Source organism: Hemiscyllium ocellatum, chromosome 31, assembly GCF_020745735.1.
Source record: "Hemiscyllium ocellatum isolate sHemOce1 chromosome 31, sHemOce1.pat.X.cur, whole genome shotgun sequence".
Classification (NCBI taxonomy): domain Eukaryota; kingdom Metazoa; phylum Chordata; class Chondrichthyes; order Orectolobiformes; family Hemiscylliidae; genus Hemiscyllium; species Hemiscyllium ocellatum.
Window position 1 is genome coordinate 4855601 of NC_083431.1, and position 22270 is coordinate 4877870.

General features: G+C 49.9%; 1 protein-coding gene across 7 annotated transcripts in view; it reads right to left on the reverse strand.

The window, feature by feature from the left end:
* Positions 1–4007: 4007 nt before the first annotated feature.
* Positions 4008–22270, reverse strand: part of LOC132830575 (transient receptor potential cation channel subfamily V member 3-like) — a 67887-nt gene continuing 49624 nt past the window's right edge. For all 7 annotated transcript variants that reach the window (XM_060848393.1, XM_060848395.1, XM_060848394.1 and 4 more), the window contains 7 exons: positions 18866–18955; positions 17974–18047; positions 16491–16656; positions 14008–14074; positions 12419–12687; positions 6570–6706; positions 4008–5512 (listed from right to left, as the gene is read on the reverse strand). In XM_060848393.1, the coding sequence (XP_060704376.1) occupies positions 5440–5512; positions 6570–6706; positions 12419–12687; positions 14008–14074; positions 16491–16656; positions 17974–18047; positions 18866–18955 (876 nt within the window). In that variant the 3' untranslated portion in view covers positions 4008–5439. The remainder of the gene's footprint in view (positions 5513–6569; positions 6707–12418; positions 12688–14007; positions 14075–16490; positions 16657–17973; positions 18048–18865; positions 18956–22270) is intronic.

Sequence of the window (22270 nt, forward strand, 5' to 3'; positions counted from 1 at the left end):
GGGCGATATATACAACAGGGATCAGTCTCATAGCTTATATACAGCCTCCCAACACACACTGCGATGTCCTATAACCATCTGCCCTACGTGGCTTGCTTCATGGTTCAGCAAATTGCTAAAGCCAGTTTTGGTAAGTTTTCCAGATAATTGCTGTAGGATTCCCTTACACTTGCAAAGATCACTTGTGTATCGATAGCAATGAGGAGCCTGTGTGGTCATTTAACATTGTTAACTCATTCATCCCCATGCCACTAACCTGCCCCACAGCACAGTGAGCCAGTTCTGTCACCAGCACGTGACTCAGTAACTCACTGAAATTGATTCATTCAGTAACCAGTGCAGTTGAGTTTCTGGATGTAAGTTTGCTCATTGAGCTGGAAGTCTCAGTGAGAAACCAATATCCAGAACCCCAACCTGAGCTACAATCCTCTCAAAACTCGCAAGCAGCTGAGTTTCGTTTTAATGACATTCGTCTAAATGGATGGTGCTTCCATGGGATCCCCACCAGACCCAACATTAGCAAACATTTCCATTGGATTCCATGAGAAATTAGTCTTTGTTCCATTGATAAGTAACCTCATGTGCCTTGCAAAATTCTGATTAGTAGATGAAAGATTTACTAATATTGAATTCACAGCTGCCTGTTAGAATTTCCTTCCATTTCTTAATGGGCTCCATCCTTTACTTGACTTCATCTTTGAAATGAACCAGCTAAGCGAGTTCCCTCTCATCAATGTCCCCCTCCTCTGGGAGGGTAAGATGACTCAGATGTTGGAGCACCTGTTGAAGCTCACTCCTGCTGTGCAGCAGCAACACCAGAGCAGTTCACCACCAACAGGAGGCTGCCGTCAACTCACATAGACACTCTGAGGAGGAAGTGGTATCTGAGTTTCAGTGTCAGTGTGATGCCAGGTACATAGCATATTGCTCTAAAAGACCAATGACATCATCGCAGCAATACCCAATTAGCTCACATCTGTTAGACCCCAACATGGCTTGTTGTGAAATACCAAAGGACATTTTCTTCTGTAGCTTTGCCCTGCCCAGGTAGTTTTATAGTTATTTATGCATTAAGCATTCTTTTTTATTCATTCACAGGATGACGATGTCAGTGACTAGGCCCAGCATTTATTGCCCATCCCTAATTACCCCGAGGGCAGTTAAGATCCAACCACATTGCTGTGGGTGTGCACTCAAGTACAGGCCAGACCAGGTGAGGATGGCAGTTTCCTTCCCTGAAGGACATTAGAGGGTTTTTCCCAACAATTGACAATGTATCCATGGTCATCATTAGACTCCTAATTTCAGATTTTTATTGAATTCAAATTCCACCCTGTGCTGTGTGGTGGGGATTTGAACCCGGGGTCCCAAGACACTATCTGGGGCTCTTTATTACCAATCCAGTGATAATAGCACAAGGCCAGAGCCTCCCCTCCAGAATTCTCCCCTCCCCCTCCCCTCCTGTACACATTCCCTCTGCAGTGAGATTCCCATTTACCCCACTCTCTGGGATAAGACATTTCTCCTGAATTCCTGACTGGGAAATGTGTGATGGTCTCCAGTCCAGGGTCCTGACTCTGCGTCCAACCACTGGTGGAACCAGTTCTGTCAGTGCCCTTCAGTAAGTTACAAGGCCCTCCTCAGGTCACCACTCAGCCTGGACGCTGTTTAAAAATAACACCCCCAGCATGTTCTTGACATTGATTTCACCCTCGGCCCTATATTATCTTTCCAGCATCTTTGCCAGTGATTCTGTTTCCTTTTCTGAATATTATTCACAGATGAACCCTAGATTTCATTCCTTGTTCTTTGCAGGATTTTTTATTGGTGAAGCCCATGTTAATAAGGCCGAGAGCACAGTCTGCTAAAATTCCTGCTGAGTGAGAATGTTAGACCACCCCCCTACCCACTGTAATCCCCTGCCCGTCCCTCTGCCATCTCAGTACAACGCTGCCCCTTTCACAAGCCCAACACCAATCTCCATCGTGGGGACGAGGGGTGTTTCATTGATCTTTCTATCGTACCCTCTCCAAAGAAGCTGGAGGAGAGCAATCCACTCATCCCGACCCCCTGCATCACACAGGGATTCCCGGGAGAGTGATTTCGCTTTGTGGTCCCTGGAGCAAGAGACAAACCCTCTTTCGGATGTGGAAGTGGAATGGGACCCAGGGACAAATGCCGCACAGTCGGACGGTCCGTGCTGAGGGGGTGCCGCACTGTCTGAGGGTCAGTGCTGAGGGAGCGTCGCACTATTGGAGGGTCCGTGCTGAGGGAGCGTCGCACTGTTGGAGGGTCAGTGCTGAGGGAGCGTCGCAATGTTGGAGGGTCAGTGCTGAGGGAGCGTCGCACTGTTGGAGGGTCCGTGCTGAGGGAGTGTCGCACTGTTGGAGGGTCAGTGCTGAGGGAGTGTCGCACTGTCGGAGGGTCAGTGCTGAGGGAGTGCCGCTCTGTTGGAGGGTCAGTGCTGAGGGAGTGAGCACTGTCAGAGGGTCAGTGCTGAGGGAGTGCCGCTCTGTTGGAGGGTCAGTGCTGAGGGAGTGAGCACTGTCGGAGGGTCAGTGCTGAGGGAGTGCCGCACTGTCGGAGGGTCAGTGCTGAGGGAGCGTCGCATTGTTGGAGGGTCAGTGCTGAGGGAGTGTCGCACTGTCAGAGGGTCAGTGCTGAGGGAGTGCCGCTCTGTTGGAGGGTCAGTGCTGAGGGAGTGAGCACTGTCGGAGGGTCAGTGCTGAGGGAGTGCCGCACTGTCGGAGGGTCAGTGCTGAGGGGGCGCCACACTGTCAGGGGGTCAGTGCTGAGGGAGTGCCGCACTGTCAGAGGGTCAGTGCTGACAGAGTGCCGCACTGTCGGAGGGTCAGTGCTGAGGGAGCGCCGCACTGTCGGAGGGTCAGTACTGAGGGAGTGCCACACTGTCAGAGGGTCAGTGCTGAGGGAGCGCCGCACTGTCGGAAGGTCAGTGCTGAGGGAGTGCCGCACTGTCAGAGGGTCAGTGCTGAGGGAGTGCCGCGCTGTCGGAGGGTCAGTGCTGAGGGAGTGCCGCACTGTCGAAGGGTCAGTGCTGAGGGAGTGCCACACTGTCAGAGGGTCAGTGCTGAGGGAGCGCCGCACTGTCAGAAGGTCAGTGCTGAGGGAGTGCAGCACTGTCAGAGGGTCAGTGCTGAGGGAGTGCCGCGCTGTCGGAGGGTCAGTGCTGAGGGAGTGCCGCGCTGTCGGAGGGTCAGTGCTGAGGGAGTGCCGCGCTGTCGGAGGGTCAATGCTGAGGGAGTGGGCACTGTCGGAGGGTCGGTGCTGAGGGAGTGGGCACTGTCGGAGGGTCGGTGCTGAGGGAGTGTGCACTGTCGGAGGATCGGTGCTGAGGGAGTGTGCACTGTCGGATGTGCTGTCCTTTGACTGAAGGATTCAGTTATGAATAAGTTTGCCGTCTCTGGTGAGCATATCCTTCTTCAAAGTAGAAGAGCAACTCCTGAATAAAAACGGGAAATGTTGGAGTCACTTTCGCCTGACTGAGAAAACTGCTCCAAATCAATCCTATCCTCAATGTTATATTTTTAACCGGGTCCGAGTGCCTGACTGGTAGTGGGTGGTGGTGGGACAGGGAGAGGGATCAGGAGGTGGGAGGAGAGGTGCCACTAAATGGGGAGAGGATTGGGGGAGAATGATATTTGGGGGAATGAGGTGGGAAATACCCCCCGTAGTGAGGACAGAAATGACTGGAGAATAGATGAAGAGGGTGGAGTGGTTTCCCCAAGAAACACCTCCCCTCGAAACTGAGAATAATGGTTTAGAATTAAATACAATTATTACTAATTATTCTTTTAAAAACGCATCGTAATACAAAGCTCAAAACATACAAATTGATGGATGTTCCAGATTAATAACAGACAGAAAGAGGGGTCGCAAACATCTTTGCAAAAGATCTTGTAATATTCAAACAGAGAGAATTGACAGCAAATTAAATAAATATTCTAATTCACAATTAGATTCTGTTAAATTACAAAAAAACCCACATCAGATGGAAAAATCCAAGAGATGAAATGGATCTTTGAAAGGAACAGCAGATAGTAAATAGCTGCTTCCGGCCTTTCTGTCGATTTAACTATTAATTTGCAAGATATCAGTGTCACTGGCTGGGCCCAGTATTTATAGCCCGTCCCTAGTTGCCCCTTGAGAAGGTGGGGGTGAGCTGCCTTCTTGAACCGCTGCAGTCCATGTGCTGTGGGTTGACCCACAATGTCCTTAGGGAGGGAATTCCAGGATTCTGACCCAGTGACAGTGAAAGGACAGCGATAGATTTCCAAGTCAGGATGGTGAGGGGCTCGGAGGGGAACATGCAGGGGCTGGTGTTCCCATGTTTCTGCTGCCCTTGTCCTCCCAGAGGGAAGTGGTCGTGGGTTTGGAAGGTGCTGTCTGAGGAGCCTTGGATCTTTCTCTGGATGCTACACACAGTTGCTCGTGAGTATCGGTGGGGGAGGGAGGGATTGTTGATGATGGATTGGTGCTAATCACACTGTTTACGTTCTCCTGGATGGTGTCGAGCTTCTTGAATACTCTTGGAGCTGCCCCCAACCAGACAAGTGGGGAATATTCCATCACACTCCTGACCTGTGCCTTGTAGATAGTGGACAGGCTTTGTACTGAGGGAGCACCGCACTGTCAGAGGGTCAGTACTGAGGGAACGCCGCACTGTCAGAGGCTCAGTACTGAGGGAGCGCTGCTCTGTCGGAGGGTCAGTGCTGAGGGAACACCGCACTGTGGGAGGGTCAGTACTGAGGGAACGCCGCACTGTCGGAGGGTCAGTACTGAGGGAATGCCGCACTGTCGGAGGGTCAGTGTTGAGGGAACACCGCACTGTCGGAGGGTCAGTGCTGAGGGTGTGCTGCACTGTCGGAAGGTCAGTGCTGAGGGAGCACCGCACTGTCGGAGGGTCAGTGCTGAGGGAGTGCTGCACTGTCAGAGGGTCAGTGCTGCACTGTCAGACAGTCAGTGCTGAGGGTGTGCTGCGATTTGGAGGGTCAGTGCTGAGGGAATGCTGCGCTGTTGGAGGGTCAGTGCTGAGGGAGTGCCGCACTGTCGGAGGGTCAGTGCTGAGGGAGTGCCACACTGTCAGTGGGTCAGTGCTGAGTGAGTGCCGCACTGTCGGAGGGTCAGTGCAGAGGGAGTGCGAATTAATTTGCCCTCTCTGGTGAATACAGAAGATGCCAGTTTCCTACTTTGAAGAAGAGCAGATAGTTAGCGGGACCATGGGTCTGCCGGTGATTACTAATTCCTTGCGCAATGTGAACAGGAAGCTGATTACTACCTGCTTGATGCTGTGGGTGGACAGCAAAGGCTTCATGCCCGAGACACCGGGCTGTCTGTAAAACAGCGTTGTGTGAAAGCCATGATAGAAATGCAAGTCTATTAGCTTTCCTGTGTCGCTCTGGCAGTGAGTGTCCCTGTGTGTCACTCCTCTTCCAGCGATTCCGTCACCGTGCCGATCAGAGTGTCCCATTCGTTCCAGTTGACCTCGTTTAACCTGGGGAGAAGGTGAGAATGTCAGTGCCGGGGCTGGGCATGTCCTGCCAGCTGGTTGGCTTCCATCGCTCACTCTGGCCGTGTTGCTCGGAGGTGCTCAGTCATGACTGGGCCATGGGCCCCTCGCTCAGGTTACAGTGTCCCATGTCCCAGGGGCTCTTCGACTGTGGAAGCCATCTTAGCCATTCAGGGAGGGCTGCCCTTCAGTCCCTCTGTCACCTGCTGTTATTCATCACCTTGTGGATGTCACCCCTTTCACACTGACCACCCATGCCCCCACGGTGAAATTTGGTGTAGGTTAGAGAGTGGTTGGGTGGGGAAGGGAGGAGCAGTAAGATGATTTTGGATGGAGGGGGAGTGCAGAGTATTTAAACCGTTGGGTTTGCCCTGAGATACAACCTGAGGGCACAGCTTTTTTCAAAGTGTGGATGGAGCATTGAGCAGGAGAAGAGAGAGCTCAGTCATGCTCACTGACATGAAAACTAACCCCAAACACCTTGAAGGGGTGCCCCAGGCGGTAGTGTTCCACCAGCCTCCATTACTACCTTAGGGCTGTGGGACCCTCATCTCATTCAGTGACCCCCTCCCTCCATTGGGGGTCATGGCCCACAGTTTGGGATCCCATGGCTCACTTCATCAACTCTCACCCATCCATCCCTCACCCCCACACCCCCCTCCAAAACAGGAACCCATCCTGATCCCGGTGTGAACAGGCCGGAATGACAGAGCGGGGACACTGACAGATCGGATTCCTTCCCGGACCAGGGCATGAAACTCTCTGAGCCCACCTCCTCCTGACCGAGTTGGGAGTGGTGGAAGGTGAGGGTCACTGAGCATGGTGACCTTGGTCTGAATATTCAGTAACCTGCTGTAGTTCATGTGCCGATTGGACCAAACTCCAGGCCATCAGGGTACTACAAGCAGAAGAAGGCCATTCAGCCCATTAAGCTGACCCCACCAGTCAGTGAGCTCATCGCCAACACAGCTTGGATTGAAAGCCAAATTCCCCCACCAACGAGGCAGTGTTATTTCCAAAACCTCTTGGACACAGCAATTACCTGAGACACCACCGTTTGTCCTCCTTCCCTTCAGGTGTGAGTCCAACAGTAATCTCCGTAAAGCTGTGGCCATTCTTACATCTGGTCCGTAGCCATTTCGGCAGCGATCTCTCAAAGTGCAGAGTGGTCTCAGCTCTCTGGAGGGGTTAGAACAAATTACATTGAGCCTAAAGCACAGAAATAGGCCATTCGGCCCAACTGGTGATTACGCAGGCATCACATGAGCTTCTCCCACTCTACATGCCCTCACCATATCCACACATCCTCCTATTCTCGTCCCCATCATTCCCTTCCCTAACTTCCTTTTAAAAGTACCTGCACTAATCTCAGCTCTTCCATCTGGCATTGAGTACCACATTCCCACCGCTCCCTTGGGAAAGAGGTTGCTCCTGAATTCCTGGCTGGATTTACCTTCTGAATGTCCAATAACAATTTCACACCAAGTGGACCCAGTTCCTGTCTCTGACTCTATCAAACCCCTTCGTTATTTGAAAGATCCCTTTCGGTTCACCCGAGAGTTCACCCAGAGGAAAGGGGTTGGGATCTCTCCAGTCTTTTCTCATCTTTTCATGGGACCCAGATGCTGCTGGCTGGGCTAGTACTGGCCATCCGTAATAGCCCTTGTGATGAGCCCCTGCATTCTGTCTGGTGTCGGTGTCCCTCGGGAGGGAGGGAGGGAGTCCCAGGATTTTGACCCAGTGACACAAGGAATAAGGTGATACATTTCCAAGTCTGGGTGGTGGGTGGTTTGGAGGGGAACATGCAGGGGTTGCATTTCCATGCTGTTGAAAGAGCTTTAGTGAATTCCTGCAGTGCATCTTGTAGATAGTACACATTACTGCTACTGAGCGTCAGTGGGGGAGGGAGGGGATGTTTGTGGATGTGGTGCCAATCAAGCGGCTGCTTTGTCCTGGATGGTGTCGAGCTTCCTGAGTGTTGTTGGAGCTGCCCCCATCCAGGGCAAGTGGGGAGTATTCCATCACACTCCTGACTTGTGCCTTGTAGGTGGTGGGACAGGCTTTGGGGAGTCAAGAGGGGAATTACTGCAGGATTCCTAGTCTCTGACCTGATGTTGTAGCTACTGTGTTAATGTGGTGAGTCCAGGTGAGTATGTAGTTAATGGTAACCCCCAGGATGTTGATAGCTCAGGGGATTCAGTGATGGTAACACCATTGAATATTGAGGGACAGTAGATTCTCCTTTGTTGGTGATGGGCATTGCCTGGCATTTGTGTGGTGTGAATATTACTTGCCATTTGTCAGCCCAAGCCTGGATATTGTCCAGATTGTGAACATGGGCTGCTTCAGTATCTGAGGAGTGGTGAATGGTGCTGAACATTGTGAAATCATCGGTGAACATCCCCACTTCTGACCCTATGATGGAGGCAGCTGAAGGTGGTTGGGTCTAGGACACTGCCCTGAGGAACTCCTGCAGAGATCTCCTGGAGCTGAGATGAGTGACCAACAGCAAGCACAGATTCCAGCCAGCAGTGGGTTTACCCCCAGACTCCCCCTGATAATATAAGGCCAATGTTTATCGCCCATCTCTTTTTACCCTTGGGAAACATGCTGGATCGCGTCCATCTTCTGATAAAGGGTGACTGGACTCAAAACGTTAACTCTGCTTTCTCTCCACAGATGCTGCAAGACCTGCCGAGTTTCTCCAGCAATTTCCATCTTTGTTTGTTGCAGATAGATCACCAGGGACAGCAGTTTTTTTATTTTATTTTCTGAAGGTTAGTTAGACATGTGTCACAAATGCTGGCCTCGCCAGTTGTATTCACATTACTATTGGAGTGCTGTGTCCCGCGCTGGTCACTCAGTTATAGGAAGGATATTGTGAAGCTGGAGAGGGTTCCGAAGGGGTTTCCCGGGATGTTGCCGGGTATGGGAGGTTTGAGTTAGAGTTAGGTTTGGGTTAGTTCACTGGAGTATAGGAGATTAAGAGGCAACGTGACAGAATTTTATAAAATAATGAGGGGGATTGAGTTACTAGTGGTTATCTTTTAGGCGAAAACAATGACTGCAGATGCTGGAAACCAGATTCTGGATCAGTGGTGCTGGAAGAGCACAGCAGGTCAGGCAGCATCCGAGGAGCAGCGAAATCAACATTTCGGGCAAAAGCCCTTCATCAGGTGGTTATCTTTTCCCTAGGGTGAGGAATTTCAAGACTGGGGGCACCTTTTTAAGGCGAGAGGAGACAGATTTTAAAAAGACATAAGAGGCAATTTATTTTACACAGAGGGTGATTCACATGTGGAATTTTTAGATTAGACTTACAGTGTGGAAACAGGCCCTTCGGCCCAACAAGTCCACACCGACCCGCCGAAGCGAAACCCACCCATACCCCTACATTCCCCCTTACCTAACACTACGGGCAATTTAGCATGGCCAATTCACCTGACCCGCACATCTTTGTACTTCCTGCGGAAGTGGTGGGTGTGGGAATAATTACAACACTTAAATAACATTCGGATAAGTTCATGGGTAGGAAAGGTTTAGGTGGATATGGGCCAGGAGCAGGCAGGTGGGACTAGTTTAGCTTGGGGTTATGTTTGGCATGGACCGGTTAGACTGAAGGGTCTGTTTCCACGCTGTATGACTCGTGAACAAATATCCTCTCTGTTCTGCTATTAACATTGACTTTCCTTTACACCTTCCTCAATTCATCTCGATCCCTTTTTATAAAATACAGACCAGAAATACAATGTTCCAAAGGTGACTGAACAGCCTCAGTGCAAGTAGGAACAAGTTGTTTCTGCTCTTAATCCTTTTCAACAGGAAGTAGACCCAGTTTTTGCTAACTTGAAGGAACTTGTTAAATGATGCTGTTGTTACAGTGAGGCAGGTAGCTGTGATCCTGAATTGGGTTTGCTGTTTATGGTTGGAAGATTTCACCCTGTAACAGCCCCACTCTCCCACCATCACTGTCAAAGTTAACCGGAAACACATATTGTCTTCCAAATGCTCTCAAAGCATTTTCTCGTCAGGTTCTTTCAACAGATTCATCCTTAATCCTGAGGAATTCCAGGGCACTCCATAAGGGTCGGAGATCCAGCTGATCATCTGGGACAGAGGACCATCAATCAGTCTGTGTCTATCACAGGCACGGAGTTACCTTGTGATGTATTGTCATTCACTGCCCATGTTTACTGCTGGCTGTGTTTGTGTCCAATACAGGGCAGATCCACACACACACACACACGCACATACACCACACATATGCACATACACCACACACTCGCGCACTCACACACACACACACACTCACACACAGACACACACACACATACACACACTCACATACAGACACACACACACACACATGCACATACACACACACATACATATGTGCACACACAGACTCACACACGCACATACACACACACACACACACTCATTTGCAAAATCCCTGAATGTATTATGGAGCAACCCTGCAGGGTATGGATTGGAAAGAAGTGATTGATCACGCAGACGAATGTAGGCCAGTAATTTGTAGCTGATTGTTGTCTCAATGCTGCACTTAACCTGATTAGAAAAGGGAGGTGTCAAAGGGTCTATTGCACAAATTCCAAGGTAACACACAAGTTGAAATCTGCTGTTTTTGAGAGAGTTAAATCTTGTCGCTGGACAGCTCCCTCCCCCTGTGCAGGCTTGTTCACCCAGAGGCTACTTGTCTCCTCAGATACAGACACCACGGGCCACAGACTGTGAGAACCCATAAAATCACACACACACACCCACACACACACTCACATACACACACACACACACACACACACACACACACACACACACACACACACACACACACACACACACACACACACACAGGCTCTGAAAACACCAGCTGGAATACATTGGGAACAAACATGCCATTTACTGCAGACTAACAATGGGTTCTTGCAGATGTTTCTAAATCCTGAAGAGAGCTGTTCTAACCTCATAATGATTTGGAGATGCCGGTGTTGGACTGGGGGGTACAAAGTTAAAAATCACACAACACCAGGTTATAGTCCAACAGGTTTAATTGGAAGCACCCTAGCTTTCAGAGCGACGCTCCTTCATCAGGTGATTGTGGAGGGCTCGATCGTAACACAGAATTTATAGCAAAAATTTGCAGTGTGATGTAATTGAAATTATACATTGAAAAATCGATTGTCTGTTAAGCCTTTCATCTGTTAGAATACTGTGATAGTTTCACTTCTTTCATGTGTAAATCAAAAAACCCTTTTTTTAAAAGTTGCATTTTGGGTTAGCTGTTAACAATAGTAATAGCTAGACAAAATGTTGAAGGTGTTAGCCCCCTGTGTTCTCTGTCTATGACCTGATGTTTAGATTGATTCTAATCTAAAAAGTGAGATAACAGGGTTTTACATAAATTCATGCAGTTTTAGGTATACACAGACGCGCACACAGACACCCACACACACACCCTGAAGGGCTCTGGCCCGAAACGTCGAATTTCCTGTTCCTTGGATGCTGCCTGACCTGCTGTGCTTTAACCAGCAACACATTTTCAGCTCTGATCTCCAGCATCTGCAGACCTCACTTTTTACTTATAGACGCACATACTCCCACACTCACGCATGCACCCCTTCACAGACTTAAGACACTCTGCACTCACTACACACACACACACACACACACACTTTCTCACACTCTCAACCCCCACCCCAGACAGACAGACACATACAGACAAAGACCCATTTGTGCGGTGAATTTGTATTGCAGAGTTACATTGCACTTTGCTCAAAAACTGCATACATTCATCTAGAACTCTGAGCTCAAAAACTGCAGGAATTTATGTAGAACTCTGTTATCTCACTTATTAGATTAGAATCAATCTAAACATCAGGTCATAGACAGAGAACACAGGGGGCTAACACCTTCAACATATTGTCTAGCTATCACCATCATTAGCAGCTAACCCAAGAATGCAACTTTAAAAAAATGGTTTTGTGATTTACACATGAAAGAAGTGAAACTATCACTGTATTCTAACAGATGAAAGGCTTAACAGACAATCGATTTTTCAATGTATAATTTCAGTTACATCACACTGCAAATTTTTGCTGTAAATTCTGTGTTACGATCGAGCCCTCCACAATCACCTGATGAAGGAGCGTCGCTCCGAAAGCTAGTGTGCTTCCAATTAAACCTGTTGGACTATAACCTCATAATGAGTCTATTGTGGAGGTGCTGGTGCCAGACTGGGTTGGACAAAGTCAGAAATCACACGACGCCAGGTTATAGTCCAACAGGTTGACCTGAACTAACAAACTTTTGGAGCACTGCCCCTTCATTGGGTGAAGTCAACTGACGAGAGTTCACATCACCTGACAAAGGGGCAGCACTCTGAAAGGTTGTGGTTTCAAATAAACCTATAATGTGGTGTCATGTGACTTCTGGCTTGAGTCTTTTGAGAGAGTGAATACAGAGAATTTTGAATGTAGTTGGTAATCGAAGGCACACAGCTTGATGAACCCTGTCAGAGGAACCCCAGAGGAGATCAGGGCTTCATTTCTTTTACACTGTTGTTATTGAATGTGCTGCTTGAGAGGACCGTGGCAGTAGATTCAACAGGACCTTTCAAAAGGGAACTGGAATAATACATCAAAATGCTAGTACAGGGACAATGGGCTAAATGGCCTCTTTCCATACTCTATCATAGAATTCAAAACAAATTGCTAAACTCAGAAAAGGCAGCTGATACTTACTGGCCCTTTACAGAGAGGGGTGAATCTTCGCCACGTCTAATGAATCCTGTTTTGGAGAAGGTAACCCTTTCCTCTCTGGCTCAGGGTAGCCTGTGAGGCAGATATGAAGAGGCTAGAACTCTGGACTGACCTGCAGTTTCCAGATCTTCTCACTGTCACTGGAAATCTTTGTCACGGTCTCTCCCATCAGAGCGATCAGCATGTTCAGGAGAAGGACAAAGGTCAGGATGACGTACAGTACCAGGAGCATGTGGAAGAAGATGGGAAACCTGGAGTGTTTCTGGATTCCCAGGTCTCCCAAGCCAATAGTGAGCTTAAAGAGCTCCAGGATAGCGGAACTGAATCCATTGTAGGGACAGTCGCTGTCTGGGGGACATTCCTCAATCAAGGAGGCCAGAGCTGTGGGTAAAAGCATAAACATCTCGTGGATTGTAAGAGACAGGAGGAAGAGAATAAGAATAATTAAACTTCTGTAAAGAATTGAACAAAGTGCCTTTTAAAACCACAGGTTACCCCAAAACTTTTCTTGAGAACCATGTTGGATGTGTCCTCATTGTTGTGGAGGTAGGAAAATGCAACAGCCAATTGTGCACAGGGGGATCCCACAAACAAAAACTGTTACCATGACCCATTAGGAGAAAGTGAGGACTGCAGGTGCTGGAGATCAGAGCTGAAAATGTGTTGCTGGAAAAGCGCAGCAGGTCAGGCAGCATCCAAGGAGCAGGAGAATCGACGTTTCAGGCATAAGCCCTTCTTCAGGAAATCTGAAGAAGGGCTCATGCACAAAATATCGATTCTCCTGCTCCTTGGATGCTGCCTGACCTGCTGCGCTTTTCCAGCAACACATTTTCAACCATGACCCATGAACCCACTTTGTGATGGTGATTGAGGACACAGGGAGAACTGGCCTGTTCCTCTCCAGATATTGGTTACATGGCCTTTTACAACAACCCAATAGGACAGACAGGGTCTTGGTTTAATAACCCGCCTGAAGGATGACACTGTGACAGTGCAGTGCTCCCTCAGTGCTGCACCGGGGGATGGGACAGGCAGCGTACATTCTGGGCTCAAGTCTCTCAAGTGGAAATTGAACTGAGGGCTTGTGCCTCTTGATGAGAGTTGCTACCCTCTGGGCAGCAGGAGAGTGGGCATTATACCCTCCATACTGGTGTTTCTCTTCAAAATGCCTGAAACTGTTAGACTGGTAAGGACTGGATGGCAGGGCAGATACACCTTAAACCTGTGACAATTTTACTAATATTTATTAATGGAATGTGGGCGTGACTGGCTGTGCCAATATTTATTGCCTGTCCCTAATTGCCCAGAGGGCAGCTTACATTTAACCATATTGCTGTAGGTCTGGAGTCACGTGTAGGCCAGACCCGGGAAGATTGGCAGATGTCCTTCCCCTGAGGGAATACCAAGGCTCAAACCTGCCAGCGCATCATGACTGAGCATTTTTACCCTCCCGTTTCTCCATTCCACCCCCCCCCCCCCCCACCCCCACCCCAAATTCCTACAGCTGGGAAAAGCAAACCGAGGGACTTCATGGAATCCTGGAGTGATAAGGGGATGTGGATTAATCTGGGGACAAACCCCTCCCTGAGTTCTCCAGCCTCAGGGTGGACACAATGCAGGGAATGGGTCTCACAAACTGCCCACTCTCCATCGAGACAGCGACTGGGCAAGAACAGGAATATTTCCCCATCCCAGCCTTACCTGCTGCAAATCCCACAATGAAAACTGCATAGACCAGGAGGAATCGCAGGATATCCTGCAGAATAATCTGTCGAAAGATATTAGGAAAGATTATTCTTGAACACTGATGGTGGTACCGTTCATATATACCTTTCAGTCACACCACCATCACAGCCAGCAGGAGGCGGTGTGGTACAGTCCCCTCACAGGCAGTTGCCATGTCAATGTTACACTTTCAGAAGCAGCACGTTCCTGACCGAGGGATGGTGAGGATGGTGGCTCCAATGTGCTTCTAGGATTGACCGGGAATTTCTCACACGGTCCCCATTTGTTGCTATCCGGAATCGGAGGCCAAACCTTTCCTGGATCCTCTGGCTCAGAAATTGGAAGGCCACCCTCTGGCATCACCAGACTTCCAGGGTGCCTGGATACCGACTGTGTATCCAGTGAGAATCTCATTCAGCCCAGTTGTTCCTTGGCATGTCCTCAGAGTGACCTTCACAACCTTATTGAGCTTCAAAATGAACTTGCTGCTAAATGTGTACACAGCAAGATTCCACAGACCAAAGCTAAGGACATTCATTGCCATAGCACCTTCCATGGACTGAAAGGCACCCAGGGCTTTGTCCTGCCAATGGCATACGTTTTGAAGTGTGTTTCTTTGCTGAACTGTAGGAAATGTACGAGCCAATTTGTTCACAGCTCCCTCCCACCAACAGCAATGGCCAGACCATTCAGCCCTTTAGTGGTGCTGGTGGAGGAAGGAATGCTGACCCAAACACTGGGGAGATCTCCCTGATCATCATGGATTAGTGCCTGGAGATCTACTACATCTGCCAGATCCACTGGAACACAATGTGTGACCCATAAAATCCGACCCCAATTCTGTGGGACAAGGGAAGTGAGCAGGCCATTCAGCCCCTCAAGGCTATTCTGCTGACCAATGACGTCATCGGTCATCCATGACCTACCTCCAGCAATGCACTTGGTCGTATGTTTATTTATTTCTTAATAATATTTTTGACTCCCAAACATTCTGTTGGTTTTGGATATAGATTATATCATTAATACAGCCCCAGCATCCACTAGCTGGGAGGCAGATTCACAAAATTCAACTGACCTTGTTTGGACAAGTGTCTCCCAACTTCTCTCGAAGGTCAGAGGTCACATGACACCAGGTTACAGTCCAAAAGGGTTATTTGAAATCACAAGCTTTCAGAGTGCTGCCCCTTCGTCAGGTATAGTGAGGGACTAGTGCCCCAAGAGCTTGTGATTTCAATTAACCCTGCTGGACTATAACTGGCGCCATGTGACCTCTGACTTTGTCCATCCCAGTCCATCACTGGCCCCTCCACATCAACCCTCCAAGCTGGCCTGGGTCTGATTCACAGGTCATATCCCCTTTGATCTCCCCAGCGAAAAATGGTTCTCTGTCTGCGTCTTGTCACTGACCTTCAACGTTCCAAAAGCCACACCAAATATAATTCTGGGATGGGGAATACTGAGTAAATCAAGGAATATGGAACGGAAGTGGACATGGATGTGGATGCCCAAAACGTTGACTCTCCTGCTCCTCGGATGCTGCCTGACCTGCTGTGCTTTTCCAGCACCACACTCTGGACTCTGATCTCCAGCATCTGAAATCCTCACTTTCTCCATGGATAGTGGATGTGTAACTATTTATCAGCAGAGATTCTCACTCTTACTACTCTGTCATAAAGGGTAGAGGAGGTAATGTTTTGTTCACCTGTTTGTGAACAACATATCTCAAAAACAAATGGACTGACTGACTCAATGAAACGTGGTACAGAGTTAGGATATGGCCCATGGAGGGACGGATTCATTTATGGTACCCATCTGGATCTGGATCCTGGAATTCTTCAAAAGATCCATTAACATTGGGAAATAGGACACACTGTTGTTTTGGATGTTATTTGGGGATTTGATTTGACTTTGAACAGCTGTGATTGTCTGAGAACGTTATGGACTGCGACAGTTACTGTGGTGAGTTGTCACTGCCATCAAAATGTATGAACAGAGTTTTCAGAGCAGGTTGGTGGATGAGGATTGGTCGGAAACTTCCTCAGTGAGATAGAAGCTGTGAATAAAAATATTTCTTTATTTCAGTTTTGTAGTTACAGAACATGAAGCAGGCAGGGAAAACCTCAGGGAGAACTACGTAATTGCAGGAGAGTATTGGTGGAGTTATGTATTGAGCAAGGTCCCTATTCACTTGTTTGTGTTACCCCTTGGATCATGCCTTAGTATTCTGTAATCTGCACTGAATGTAAGGCTAGTTTATGTCATCTTACCTCAAAATACAATCTATTGTATCTGCACTGCACTCTCTTCAGTATGTTCTTTTGAGGTTGCAGTGCCCTGAACTCACGATGTGGTCTAACCAGGGCCCTGTACAAACAGCTACACTGTCCCTCTCCCCCATACAGGATGAATCCCCACTCACATGACCCTATCACAGGACTGGCTCTCACTTCAAGCATTACCTTTTTTATCATCACACAGTAAATGCCAGTTAGTTTGAAACCTCGTGTGTAATATAGGACATTGAACCAGCCCAGGGCCAGTGCGATTACGAGCAGTATTCTGGAACCTTCCACTTCTGCCCAGCACAAGGAGTTGAAGATGATCACCAGGATGGCCTGGAGGAAACTGATAAGAAAAAGCAACTTGTGAATGTTTCTGACCCACTTCCCATGAATGAATTAAAAAAAGACAACTTGGGCACAACACACTCGTGACCATGTGACTCTCTTTCTCTCTCTCTCTGCCCCAGCAGGAAAGGTGCTGAGCTAACAGAGCATGCTCTGACCCCGAAACAGTCGGTAAAGTTACCTGAGGGGAGGTGCACATTTTTACCCGGTGAGGTCGGGTGATCTAGGACGTGCTGCCTGAGGGGATGACAATTAGGTTCAAGAAGAACTTTCAAAAAGTAATTGAATAAATACTTCAAGTGGGAACACTCTCAGGTGACTGTCTGTGTGGAGTTTGCACGTTCTCCCCGTGTCTGCGTGGGTTTCCTCTGGATGCTCCGGTTTCCTCCCACAGGCCAAAGATGTGCAGGTCAGCCTGGATTGGCCATGGGGAGTGCAGGGTTACAGGGATGGGGTAAGGGGCTGGGTTTGGGTGGAATGGTCTTCAGAGGGTCAGTGTGGACTTGATGGGCTGAACGGCCTGCTTCCGCACTGTATGGGGGGCTATGATTCTATGCTGAAAATGTGTTGCTGGAAAAGCGCAGCAGGTCAGGCAGCATCCAAGGAACAGGAAATTCGACGTTTCGGGCATAAGCCCTTCATCAGCCCGAAACGTCGAATTTCCTGTTCCTTGGATGCTGCCTGACCTGCTGCGCTTTTCCAGCAACACATTTTCAGCTCTGATCTCCAGCATCTGCAGACCTCACTTTCTCCGTTATGATTCTATGATTTACCAGACTATGAGGGAGGGGTGGGGAATGCTAGGATTAATCGTCTTGACAACTCACCTGGTTCACTAAGGTCCTTTAGGGAAGGAAATTTGCCCATCCTTACCAGGTCTGGCCTACACGTGACTCCAGGCCCACAGTGAAGAGGCTTGCACTGAACTCCCCCAAGGTGCCACACAGTTCAAGAGCAATTAAAGATGGGTAATGAACACTGGTCTCGCCAGCGTTACCCACACTCCACTGTGTTTTAAAGATGGGCTCATTGTTCCAAACAGCCAGTACAGTCAGATAGGCTGAATGGTCCCTCACCCTCTGTCATGTATTGACCTTTGCTAAGCTCATGATGAGCTGTCTATTCTCTTTGCTTAAATGTTCCCCATTTCCCTCCCGTACACTCGTGGGGTAATAGTCCCACTCCTGCCCATTATATAACCCTCAGTGACCCCCCCCCTCCCCTCCCCTCCCTCAGCAGGAGTCTGTCCCACACTCAGCCTCAGGGTCACCCTGACATTCACACACTGACGAAGCTAACTGACAAGAAAACTTACTACAGCACGTGAAAGAATCCATCCATCAGCACAGAGTGCAGATTGGAGCGCCTCAGATACACCATCTGTGATGCCTGAAAGAAACAGAGAGTGGGCTGTTTATCACCAACCACTGGGGATCACCATGTTTCTGGTATCTGTCCCTAACCCCGTGCTGTCCCTGTCCTGGGAGTGTTTGATGGGGACAGTGTAGAGGAAGCTTTACTCTGTATCTAACCCCGTGCTGTCCCAGTCCTGGGAGGGTTGGATGGGGGACAGTGTAGAGGAAGCTTTACTCTGTATCTAACCCCGTGCTGTCCCAGTCCTGGGAGGATTTGATGGGAGACAGTGTAGAGGGAGCTTTACTCTGTATCTAACCCCGTGCTGTCCCAGTCCTGGAAGGGTTTGATGGGAGACAGCGTAGAGGGAGCTTTACTCTGTCCCTAACCCCACGCTGTCCCTGTCCTGTGAATTTTAAAAAGCATTGTGGCTCAGGGAGGGAGGGAGAGGACAGAGAGGGTCTTGGAAGGAATTCCCCGAGTTTGGGATTGATCCAGTGAAGGGACAGATGCAAAAACTGAAGCAAATAAGTTCGACGGTGTTCACGAGGAATGGGTGGATCAGAGAGATTTCAAGAAGCAGAAAATGAATAAAGGAAGCAGTAGTTTCTAACACAGACCTACAGACGGGGTGGGGCGGGGGGAGGGAGGGGAAGGGGACCTTGCGTGTTATTAGTGTAGAAGGTGAATTATGGATAGTGAACGAGGATTGAGTCTGCTTCAGCTACGGTCCCGTAGGATTGAGAATTTCTGAATTGACCTAGAGTAAAAAAAGTCCAGAGTTGGAGAGAATGCTGTGAACTGCTCTCTGTTACACGTTAAAAGCGAAGCATAGACATTACTGACAAACCCACCTCTTTAACAGAGAGATACACGGCCATCAAAAATAGATAAATCTGGGCCTGGAAGAGCTTGGGTAGATAACTCCACGCAGATATTGGGATCTGTGCAAAATCAAAAGACAGGATAATTAACTAAACATCGTTACAAGAAGCAAAGACCATCTCAACAAGGTGGCTCTGTGCCGTATTGATCGTGGGTGGTAATTTGTTGCTGTTTGTGGGAGTTTGCTGCACACAGATTTACTGCATCGCTCAGACATTAACACTCTTTCAAAAACCGAATCCAATCCACCACCAAACAGAGAGGGTGGGTCTTTACCAACTGGGGTTTGGGGCACAGGACTCAAAGGCAGCAATGACCCACACACGGTTCAGACTGACTTACTATAGCACCGACCCCATCCCCCACACAGACCCCTCACCACCCCATCCCCCACACAGTCCCCACAACCCCCCATCCCCCACACAGACCCCTCACCCCCATCCCCCACACAGGCCCCTCACCCCCCCTCCCCCACACCGACCCCTCACCCCCATCCCCCACACAGACCCCTCACCCCCATCCCCCACACGGACCCCTCACCCCCCTCCCCCACACAGACCCCTTACTCCCCATCCCCCACACAGACCCCTCACCCCCCCATCCCCACACAGACCCCTCACCCCCATCCCCCACACAGACCCTCGCCCTCCATTCCCCACACAGACCCCTCACCCCCATCCCCCACACAGACCCCTCACCCCCCATCCCCCACACAGACCCCTCACCCCCCATCCCCCACACAGACCCTCGCCCTCCATTCCCCACACAGACCCCTCACCCCCATCCCCCACACAGACCCCTCACCCCCCATCCCCCACACAGACCCCTCACCCCCATCCCCCACACAGACCCCTTACTCCCCATCCCCCACACAGACCCCTCACCCCCCATCCACCACACAGACCCCTCACCCCCCCATCCCCCTCATAGACTCCTCACCCCCATTCCCCACACAGACCCCTCACCCCCCCATCCCCCACACAGACCCCTCACCCCCACCCCCACACAGACCCTCACACCCCCATCCCCCACACAGACCCCTCAGCCCCCCATTCCCCACACAGACCCTCGCCCTCCATTCCCCACACAGACCCCTCACCCCCATCCCCCACACAGACCCCTCACCCCCCCATCCCCCACACAGACCCCTCACCCCCATCCCCCACACAGACCCCTCACCCCCATCCCCCACACAGACCCCTTACTCCCCATCCCCCACACAGACCCCTCACCCCCCATCCACCACACAGACCCCTCACCCCCCATCCCCCTCACAGACTCCTCACCCCCATTCCCCACACAGACCCCTCACCCCCCCATTCCCCACACAGACCCCTCACCCCCCCATCCCCCACACAGACCCCTCACCCCCACCCCCACACAGACCCTCACACCCCCCATCCCCCACACAGACCCCTCAACCCCACCCCTTCACACAGACCCCTCACCCCCATCCCCCACACAGACCCCTCACCCCCCATCACCCACAGACCCCTGACCCCCATCCCCCCCACACAGACCCCTCACCCTCCATCCCCCACACAGACCCCTCACCCCCCCATCACCCACAGACCCCTGACCCCCATCCCCCACACCGATCCCTGACCCCCCATCCCCCACACAGACCCCTCACCCCCATCCCCCACACAGGCCTCTCACCCCCCATCCCCCACACAGACCCCTCACCCCCCATCCCTTGCACAGACCCCTCACCCCCAACTCCTACATAGACCCCGACCCCCCCATTCCCCATACAGATCCCTGACCCTCCCATCCCCCACACAGAGACCCCCGACTCCACCCCCCCCCCCCCCCATCCTCCATACAGACCCCTCACCCTCCCTCCCTGCAGGGCCCATTCCCCTCTAGCATAGGCCCCCAGCACAGAACCCCAACCTTAGGTACTCCTTGCACACACAGACCTCCCCCCACCCACACACATCCCCACACTGACACACACTCCCCCCACCCTCCCAGATAAGCCCCCTCACCCCGATCCTGCACTGTCAGTTCTCATGAGGAGGTGAGGGCATTTCTCAGCTTCGGAGTGGGGTTTGGGAATCGCTGATGGGCGGGTGGGGGGGATGAGTACGTGATGTTGGGACGTGCACAAGACAATATTTTTTATTACAGCTTTAGTACAACACAACCCTGTTGATTCATTAATTCACTCTTTCATGGAAGGAGCTGTAACTACGATCCATTTCTACCTGCCACTGAGAGATTGGAAAGGAATCAAACTTCACAAAACATTGTCGTGGGTCTGGAGATGTGAGGTGAGGATGGCCGATTCCTGAACCAGGGGGTGTTTTATTCGGCAGTTTAATAGATAAACCTTTTTATTCTGAATTTCATTTAGTTACTACTTATAGTCAAAGGCAAAAATCTAGTGAGTTAAAACACTGTCATTTTAGAAGTGAATTATTATCAATGATAATTATTACAACATGGTTAATAAATCTGTGAATATGTCTGTGATGCTGTAAGCCTGATTGTTTTGAGGTAACAATGTGAGTCCTGGTTAGATCACCCTGAGTACAGCGGTCACTTCTGGTCACTGTATTATTGAAAGGTTCTCGGGGTAGTGCAGAGGGCATGGGTAACGACGGTGAGGGCATGTAGGGGAAAAGGCTGACACCTGGAGTCTCCTCTCTCTCCTGGTGGGTGGGCTGTTGGTGGGGAACTGAGTAAATGGCGCCAGGTTTAGATGGAATGAACTCAAAGAGAATGTTTTCTCTGGTGGGGGGAGAACACAGCTATAGACTGTCAATATACACTCATCAGCAAGGAATTCAGCTGAAAATTCAGAAGAAGCCTCTTGACTCAGAGTGCAAATGTGAAGCTTACTCCCACAACTTAAGACCATGAGACATCGGAGCAAAAGTAGACCATTCAGCCCATCGCAGCTGCTCCACCATTCAATAGATCATCCTCAGCTTGACTTTCCTGTCTTTTCTGCATAACCCTTGATTCCCTGAACCTGTCGATCCCAGCCTTGGATACATTTGATGTGAAGGTGCCAATGTTGGACTGGGGTGGACAAGGTCAGAAGTCACATGACACCAGGTTATGGTCTAGCAGGTTTATTTGAAATCACAAGCTTTCGGAGTGCTGCCCCTTTGTCAGGTCCCTGCAAACACTTGTTATTCAGCCTGACGACACTCTACTCACACTATCTGTACTTAGAACATCTTGACACCAAGAACAGTTATGTAAGGATCCTACTCATTGACTACAGTTTGGCCTTCAACACTATTATCCCCTCGAGACTGATTACTAAACTTAGTGATCTTGGACAAAGCCTCACTCTCTGCAACTGGATCCTCAGTTTCCTGACCCACAGGCCACAATAAGTGAAGATCGGGGACAATATT